This window comes from Aquarana catesbeiana, linkage group LG04 (assembly GCF_042186555.1).
Source record: "Aquarana catesbeiana isolate 2022-GZ linkage group LG04, ASM4218655v1, whole genome shotgun sequence".
Lineage (NCBI taxonomy): Eukaryota > Metazoa > Chordata > Amphibia > Anura > Ranidae > Aquarana > Aquarana catesbeiana.
In genome coordinates this window covers 97112-106688 of record NC_133327.1, presented here as the reverse complement: position 1 = coordinate 106688, position 9577 = coordinate 97112, and the positions used below count along the sequence as shown (strand labels likewise).

Here is a 9577-nt window from a genome sequence, read left to right as displayed (position 1 = left end):
CCCCCCCCCGGATAGATCGCGGGCACCCCGGCTCGCTCACACACCCCCCGGATAGATCGCAGGGCACCCCGGCTTGCTCACACACCCCCCCGGATAGATCGCAGGCACCCCGGCTCGCTCACACACCCCCCGGATAGATCGCAGGGCACCCCGGCTCGCTCACACACCCCCCCGGATAGATCGCAGGGCACCCCGGCTCGCTCACACCCCCCCCCCGGATAGATCGCGGGGCACCCCGGCTCGCTCACACACCCCCCGGATAGATCGCGGGGCACCCCAGCTCTCTCACACACCCCCCCGGATAGATCGCGGGGCACCCCGGCTCTCTCACACACCCCCCCTGGATAGATCGCGGGGCACCCCGGCTCGCTCACACCCCCCCGGATGGATCGCAGGGCACCCCGGCTCGCTCACACACCCCCCCGGATAGATCGCGGGGCATCCCGGCTCGCTCACACACCCCCCGGATAGAACGCGGGGCACCCCGGCTCGCTCACACCCCCCCCCGGATAGATCGCGGGGCACCCCGGCTCGCTCACACACCCCCCGGATAGATCGCGGGGCACCCCGGCTCGCTCACACACCCCCCGGATAGATCGCGGGGCACCCCGGCTCGCTCACACCCCCCCCCGGATAGATCGCAGGGCACCCCGGCTCGCTCACACCCCCCCCCCGGATAGATCGCGGGGCACCCCGGCTCGCTCACACACCCCCCGGATAGATCGCGGGGCACCCCAGCTCTCTCACACACCCCCCCGGATAGATCGCGGGGCACCCCGGCTCTCTCACACACCCCCCCTGGATAGATCGCGGGGCACCCCGGCTCGCTCACACCCCCCCGGATGGATCGCAGGGCACCCCGGCTCGCTCACACACCCCCCCGGATAGATCGCGGGGCATCCCGGCTCGCTCACACACCCCCCGGATAGAACGCGGGGCACCCCGGCTCGCTCACACCCCCCCCCGGATAGATCGCGGGGCACCCCGGCTCGCTCACACACCCCCCGGATAGATCGCGGGGCACCCCGGCTCGCTCACACACCCCCCCCCCGTGGATGGATTGCAGGAGGACCGGCGCTTACCTTAAGGTGTCCTCTTCTCCGGCGTCTCCTCTCCTCTTTTCAGTTTCCTCCACTCTGTCCCACTTCCGCCAAAGCGCTGAGCATCCAATAGGGACGCCTGGCGCTTTGGCCAATCAGAAAACAAGTCTCACTGACCAGCCTCCTGATTGGCGGGGAGGCAATGCGGTGTGAAAATAGCAAATATTCATTCGCTATGGTCACAGAATTGGGTGGGATCAGGGCGCACTCTCTGCGCCCCGAGCCCACCCTTTTTTTGAAGCCTATTAAAGCCTCTGGCTCTAATCAGGTGCTTCAAAAAAATACATCCCCTCCCGCCCCCACCATAGGAGTCCATGAGTCCGCCATCCTGAAAAGGGGCCGGGCGCATGGATAGGGAGGCGGCAGAAGAGATGGGGGGGGGGGCAGCACCTGTGCGCCCACAATGCACGGGACGTTGAAAAATATTTTTCAAAAATGATTTATTTATTCTTCTCTTCATTCCATTTATACCATTCCTCCACTCCTGGTTTCTTACATTAAAGTTAATTCATTTTAGTCTAGGTTCACTCTTATGCAATGCGACAAACGCATTGCATTTGCACGATGTCCATGCGATCTGCTGTGGCTGTCAATTTCATCTTAACGACACCCCGAAACAGATCGCAAAATGCAGTGCGATTGCCAGAACTGCCACCCATTGCGATGCGATTCAGGTGGTGGTGGTGGTGGGGGGGGGTGTTCTGCTCTATTTTAACCAACCATACAGCCACACATGCTTTAGAGGCCGGAGGAGAGATAGGGGGTCTAGATTCCAGATCTCACCATAAAGAGGACCTGTCACGGCCCATGCTATCAAAAAGGATGTTGTTCATATCTTGTGATAGTAATAAAGTTGATAAAAAAAATAATAAAAGGACAGTGTAATTTTTTTCTTTAAATAAAATAAATAATAAAATATCAAATGAATAATACATATTAATTAAATAAAAAATTTAATAAATACTTCATAAAGTATCTAAAATTGAAAGCATCCCCCACACATATGGGAATGCTTGTGTAGGTCCTGCAAGCATATGTCAAAAGCGATCGCACTGAGCGCAATAACTCTACCACCAGAACTCCTGTGTAACGCTTAACTGATAACCTATAAAAAGCTTTTAATTTGTCACCTCTGGAGATTTTTTTAGGTACCGTAGTTTGTCGCCCTTCCGCAAGCGTGTGCGCAATTTTAAAGAGTGACATGATAGGTATCTATTTACTCAGCATAACATCATCTTTTATATTTTACCAAAAAAAAAAAATGGGTATTATATCGTGTTTGTATGCACTAAATATCATTAAATTGTATTTTTTATATTATTTTCTAAAAATCTGCGCAAATATCGTGCAACACCCACCATTTTAATCTCCAGGACCTCTACTTTCAAAAAAATATATAATGTTTAGGGGTTCTAAGTAATTTTCTAGCAACAAACAAATGCTGATTTTTACACGTAACTGGGATGTGTCAGAATTGGCCTGGGGGGGGGAGGTTAAAGAGAACCAGTCCTGACTGAGTTTCCATTGTTTTGTTTGTTTTGTCTTTCAGCTGTGTTTTGTACCCTTTACATTTCCTTTGTGCTCTCATTGGTCACATTCTTAGCCTTGTCCTGTGGAGGAACTTCTCTGACTGCACAGCTTGTTTTGGAACTTTGTTCATTTCCGTCTCTTCTATCAGCGATGGCGTCCTCAGACCTGAGAGCGGAGCTGGATTGTTCTATCTGCCTGAACATTTATACAGATCCTGTCATGTTGAAATGTGGACACAACTTCTGCCTTGTCTGCATTGACCGTGTGTTTGATACACAGGAGGGGTCTGGAGATTATTCCTGTCCTCAGTGCAGGGTAGAGTTCCAGGAGAGACCTTCACCGTTCAGAAATATCACTCTGCGTAACATCACTCAACGTTTCCTCTCTGCTCCACCAGATCCAGAGAAGACCGGCATCTCCTGTACTTACTGTATTCACTCTTCCGTACCTCCTGTGAAATCCTGCCTGCTTTGTGAAGCTTCTCTATGTGATGACCACCTGAGAGTCCACAGCAGGTCACCAGAACACGTCTTATGTGACCCCACCACCACCCCGGAGAACAGGAAATGCTCCGTCCATAAGAAGATCCTGGAATATTACTGCACCAAGGACTCTGCCTGTATCTGCTTCACCTGCAGTTTAACTGGAGAACATCGGGGACACAAGGTGGAGACCCTGCAAGAGGCCTCTATAAAGAAGAAGATAAAAATGATAATTAATCTTCAGAAATGGATTATTAAGAGAGAGAAGACAGAAGAAATAGTCCGGAGTCTGCAGGAATACAGGGGAAGAGTACAAGGAAAAGCAGATGGTAAAGTAGAGAGCGTCACCGCCCTGTTCAGAGACCTCAGGAGACGTCTGGAAGACCTGGAGAAAAGGGTCCTGGGTGAGATTTCCAGGCAGACAGAGTGGATCTTACCCGCAGTCGATGAACTTATCCAGCAGTTGGAATTAAAGACGGAGAAGCTGTCCCGAAAGATGCGTCATATTAAGCAGCTGTGTGCCGTGACGGATCCATTGACCGTCCTACAGGAACCAGACACAGGTGACTTGTGTGATACTGAGGATGAAGATGATGATGATGATGACAGAGAGAGACATGATCAACTCCTCTATGATAGAGGGGATCTGGATTTGTCTGTGGCCACAAATATGTTCCGCACAGGTTTATCTGATATAATAACTGGTATTATTGGGGTTACTGGAGGGATCTACATACAGAAAGCTGTAGACATATTATTGGATGAGGACACGGCTCATACTAATGTATCCATCTCATATGATAGGAAGACCGTATCAAGGTCAGGCAGAGGCCAATATCGCCCGTATACTTCAGGCAGATTTTCAAATTATTACCAAGTTTTAGGCAATCAGATTTTTCCCTCAGGGCGACATTACTGGGAAGTAGATGTCCAGAAATCCAATAACTGGAGAATCGGGATGTGTTATGACAGTTTATTAAGGGATGGGGGTGACTCCTTGATTGGATGTAATGACGCGTCCTGGGGTTTGGTCAGAAGGGGTAAAGAGTATTCAGTAGTACATGACAATGGTTATATTGAGCTTCCTGCCAATATTCCTGGTGCCCGAGTCCGGGTATATCTGGATTACGAGGCCGGGCAGATCTCCTTCTATATGTGTGACCCCATCCGCCACCTCCATACCTTCACCGCCACCTTCACCGAGCCCCTCTATGCTGTGTTGGGTGTATGGCATTCATTTATATCATTATCTTGAGGGGGATCTGGATTTGAATGTGATCCATATATGTTCTGTGCGGGTTTATGGGATATAATAACTGGTGTAATTGAGGGATCTATATGCAGAAAGCTGTAGAAATATTTGATAAGGGCAAATCTCATAATGACGTATGTACAGTATCTCATGATAAGAAGACTGCTACCAGGTCAGGTAGTAATTAGAATCACCCAGATACTTCAGAGAGGGTTATGGATTATAATCAAATTTTAGGCAGTCAGAGTTTCTTCTTAGGGCAACATTAAAGGGGTTGTAAACCGAGGGGGCCGGTCACCTGGCAGTGACCCCCCCCTCCCCGTTTTACTTACCTGAGTCCTGGAACTTGACCCGCCGGGGACGCGCTGTCTCTCTGCCCGGGGTTCTTGTCTCTTGATTGGATAGATTGATAGCAGCGCAGCCATTGGCTCCTGCTGCTGTCAATCAAATCCAATGACGCGGGGGGCGGGGCAGAGTCCGGCATTCGTGTCTATGGACGCAAACGCTGGACTCCGGAGCGTGCCCACAAGGTAACCCCCTCAGAGAAGTGCTTCTCCGAGGGGGTTATCAGATGCAGGTAGAAGCACCGGGGGGACCCCAGAAGAGCAGGTTCGGGGCCACTAAAACTGGAGAGTGCAAAATCAGGTGAGCTATGCATGGTAGCCAATCAGCTTCTAACTTCAGCTTGTTTCAGGTTTGACAAAAAAACCTGGAAGCTGATTGGTTTCTCTGCAGCAGATTTTGCACTCTCCAGCTTTAGTAAATGAATCCCAATGTGTGGGTCCTGATTGGCTAAAGCTGGCTACACAATATACAATTTTCTTGTTCATTTTCCACTAGATTTACCTTCAACTGTGTACAGGGCTGTCTTTAACATGGGGCAAAAGGGGAAGCTGCCCTGGGCCCAGTCATTGTTGTGGGGCACAAAGCAGCTGCCCCTTGAGCCCATACGGCCCATAAATAGTTTGATAAGTGGATTCAGGGGGGCTTCAAGAAAATGTTTGCCCAGGGTCCAATCAATATTAAAGACAGCCCTGACTATGTAGTGCAGGGGTCTCAAATCGGTGGCCCTCCAGCTGGTGTGAAACTACAAGTCCCATGAAGCATTGCAAGGTTGACAGTTACAAGCATCACTCACAGGCAGAGGCATGATGGGGCATGTAGTTTCACAACAGCTGGAGGGCCACCAATTTGAGACCCCTGATCTAGTGTATGGGCCTGCCTGATTGCATACAATTTGAAAGTGTTTAGGTTTGACCTAATCTTTACATCTAAAGGAAAATTGTGTAAGAAAATTGTATAATGTGTAGCCAGCTGTCTCTCTCTCTCTCTCTGGGTTGGCAGGTTTCTAGTGACTCCAGCAGTCAGTTTTCTGTATCTGAGTTCCCAGCTCCGCCCACCTACTGTAGACGTAATGATGAAGATCCAATCTCTCTTTATTTAGAATTTTTATATTATGGAGCTTACAACAAGAGGAATGAGACACCATTTCAGTCTATCACTAGTATAAAGTGCCTCTGTTTTAATGTATCTTTTATTCTAAAGGGTCTCCACTTTAATTTTTCACTATTACAAATGTGTTAATACTTGAATCTATCCATAATATAATGTGTCACAGTTATAAAGAATTGCCCATCGCTTCACTTAGATGTATGGCAGCTGAGCGGCTGTTCTGTGCCAGATCATGTACCTAGTATGCACTGCCAGATAGGGGGGGTGCACGTGCGCGTGCCGCCAGTGACCCGGCTGTGCTGTGATTAGACATTGCGCTAGCTGATTATGGTACTGTACATCAGGGTCCCCAACCCCTGGCCAGGCCACGGGCCGGTGCCAGTCTGTGGCCTGTTGCTGATTAGGCTGCACAGCAGGATATGAGCAGCAACTGCGGTCCGCACGGGACTATTGCAGACCGCGGTTTTACCGCTCATCTCGTGCTGTGCGGTCATGCCCGTGTGTCCCCTCCCGGCTCCTCCGCCTGCCTTGCCAACAATGTCATCCAATCAGTGGGGAAGGGAGTGGGAGGAGCTGCAGATCGGAGTGGAGAGCTCCAACTGTCCCCTGCCCTGCTGATAGGACGACATTGTCAGTTGGGCAAGCGAAGGAGCCGGGAGAGGACACATGGACTGTTAGCAGGGCCGGTGCTACCACTAGGCGGATTAGGCAGCCACCTAGGGTGCACTGTCACCTAGGGCGCAACTGTGGCTCTGGTGTATACACAGCTCTCTGGTGTGGAGATGACACAGCCTTGTGTGCGTAGAGCCGGGTGTCAGTATAACAATACAGACAAGCACAAGGAGGGGGGGGGAGTGCGGAGACAGTGCAGCTCAGTCACTGGGGAAAGCAGAAGAATTTTGGTGAAGCCGCTCTGCAGTACATGTCTATGGAGCGATCTGCACTCCCCTCCTAGGAATAATACACAGAGCAGCCTGGAAGTGTCTTCCGCCCACCTCCTGACACTCACACATAAGTCCTGGGGGGAGCCGAACACTATCCCTGTGCTGAGTGCCCGGGTCTGTACACCTGCTGTGCCCATTATGAGGGGTTCCCACCATCCCTGTGCTGAGTGCCCGGGTCTGTACACCTGCTGTGCCCATTATGAGGGGTTCCCACCATCTCTGTGCTGAGTGCCTGGGTCTGTACACCTGCTGTGCCCATTATGAGGAGTTCCCACCATCCCTGTGCTGAGTGCCCGGGTCTATACACCTGATGTGCCCATTATGAGGGGTTCCCACCATCCCTGTGCTGAGTGCCCGGGTCTATACACCTGCTGTGGCCATTATGAGGGGTTCCCACCATCTCTGTGCTGAGTGCCTGGGTCTGTACACCTGCTGTGCCCATTATGAGGGGTTCCCACCATCCCTGTGCTGAGTTCCCAGGTCTTTACACTTGCTGTGCCCATTATGAGGAGTTCCCACCATCTCTGTGCTGAGTTCCCGGGTCTTTACACCTGCTGTGCCCATTATAAGGGGTTCCCACCATCCCTGTGCTGAGTTCCCATGTTCTTGCACCTGATGTGCCCTTTATGAGGGGTTCCCACTGACAGGTTGCACTGATGGAGGTGGCTCCCCATACAGGTGGCACTCAGTGCCCATGGGCACTGATAGGTGCCTTGATTATCTGTGTACATATCCCTATGTACAGGGCCGGCGCTACCTATAGACAAGGTAGGCGCCGGCCTAGAGCACACATCAGTCAGGGGCGCCATACCGATGCCCCCCACCACCTCCAGGCTCAGTGACTGACTCCACCCCCCCCCCACCAAAATGGTAGCAATCTATATAAAGGTGGGGTATACATGGGAAGGGCAAAAGGGGTGGAGTCAGGGGTGGAGCCAAATGGGGGCGGCAAAATTAGGTTTCGCCTAGGGCAGTGATGGCGAACCTTGGCACCCCAGATGTTTTGGAACTACATGTCCCATGATGCTCAACTACACTGCAGAGTGCAGGAGCATCATGGGAAATGTAGTTCCAAAACATCTGGGGTGCCAAGGTTCACCATCACTGGCCTAGGGTGTCAAAAATCCTTGCACCAGCCCTGCCTTCACATCACAGCCCCCCTTTACATCAAAAAAAATAAATATAACTTTTTTTTTTTTTTTTGAGAAATATATATAACCATTTTTTAACATTGTTTTTCTACTTAATTCTAGCAGAGGATGAGTACATTCACTGGATTAATGGCTATGAACATTTTTTTTATAAGTAGGCTGCCAAAATTATGACTGGTATGAAGAATTGCAAAGTTATTTACAAATAAAGTTGTTGTTTTTTTCAATTTTGTGTGGTTTTTTTTTTTGCAACAGACTGACACACCACACCACCGCGCTGTACGCCTTATCCTATGACATCCAGCCTGGATAACTTAACCACTTTGCGGACATCATTTTGCTATATGGCAAGCGGGAAGTGGTTAAACAATGTTACTTTGTATCTCTCTATCTCCCATCTGATCAATGTTTATAAACAATGTTACTTTGTATCTCTCTATCTCCCATCTGATCAATGTTTATAAACAATGTTACTTTGTAACTCTCTATCTCCTTTCTGAATGTTTGTAAACAATGTTACTTTGTAGCAACTATCTGTCAAGCAATTCAAACTGTCTCACTGCTTTGCAAACATTCTGCTACACCTGGGGTAATGCATCTAATTTTGTTTTTTGTAACGTGACCATTTGCTGTGAATGAATGCTTCTCACCTCCTTTTGGGATCTAAGGCTGGATTCACACTAGCGCGTTTTTTGATGCATTTTGCAGAAATGCATGGGAATTTTTTAACATGGGTTCCTATGGAACATGTTCACATCAATGCCTTTTTGTACCTCTGCATTTTTGGAAAGGGTCAGGGACTTTTTTTCATGCAAAATGCAGCAATTTGCATGTAATAGAATTCAATGGACCAGCATCAAAAACGCAAGTGCAGCGTTTTTACAGTGTTTTTGATGCGTTTTGCGTTTTTGGCTTTTTTTTTTTTTAACTGTATACAGTCTAAAAAAAAATGTAAAAAAAAAAAAAAAAAAACGCAAGAATGCCACAAAAACGCTGCTCAAAAACATGGCAAGCATCACAAAAAAAACTCCCAAAACGCTCAAAAGCAACATGCATAGATGTGAATCGAGCCTTAGGCTGGATTCACACCTATGGCATTTTTAGTGCTTTTTGTATTTTGCAGATTTGCACTACAGTCCATTTAACATGGTTTTCTATGGAACACGTTCTGTAGTGCAAATCTGCAAAATGCAAAAAGCACTAAAAATGCCATAGGTGTGAATGCAGCCTAAGAGAAACTCATCTTTATGACTGTGGTCTGTGTCTCTTTAACCATCCCCCAAATTCATGGGTTCCTTATCAGTCCCTAATTGGGGTGTAGAAGGTTTCCTCATTTAATCATCTCAGTATAAATTGAGTTGTGCCCATGGGGGGGAAGTCAGAGAGTGGGGGGAAGTCAGGCAGTGCACATTTGCCTGCCATGAGTAGGCAGCAGTTGAAGCAGTTTAATGAAAGCAGCAAAAAAATAAATAAATAAAAAGACCACAAAGAACTCAGTTCCACTCTGGATTGACCGCAAACCACCACTTTTGGAAGACTTTCCGCAAATCTGAATCCTATCCCCTCTTAGGGTTGCCACCTCATCCCTTTAAAACCGAACACATATGAATTACACAGGTTCTGTGGCTGATTAACCACCTCAATACCGGGCATTTCCACCCCCTTC

General features: G+C 49.0%; 1 protein-coding gene across 1 annotated transcript; it reads left to right on the top strand.

The window, feature by feature from the left end:
• Positions 1 to 2720: 2720 nt before the first annotated feature.
• LOC141138965 (E3 ubiquitin/ISG15 ligase TRIM25-like) lies at positions 2721 to 8138 on the top strand. Its single transcript, XM_073624702.1, has one exon. The coding sequence runs from the start codon at positions 2781 to 2783 to the stop codon at positions 4365 to 4367; it is 1587 nt and encodes a 528-aa protein (XP_073480803.1). The 5' UTR covers positions 2721 to 2780; the 3' UTR covers positions 4368 to 8138.
• The last annotated feature ends 1439 nt before the right edge of the window (positions 8139 to 9577 follow it).

Excerpts from the sequence above, each read along its gene's own strand:
- LOC141138965 (XM_073624702.1), top strand. The coding sequence starts at position 2,781 with ATGGCGTCCTCAGACCTGAGAGCGGAGCTGGATTGTTCTATCTGCCTG.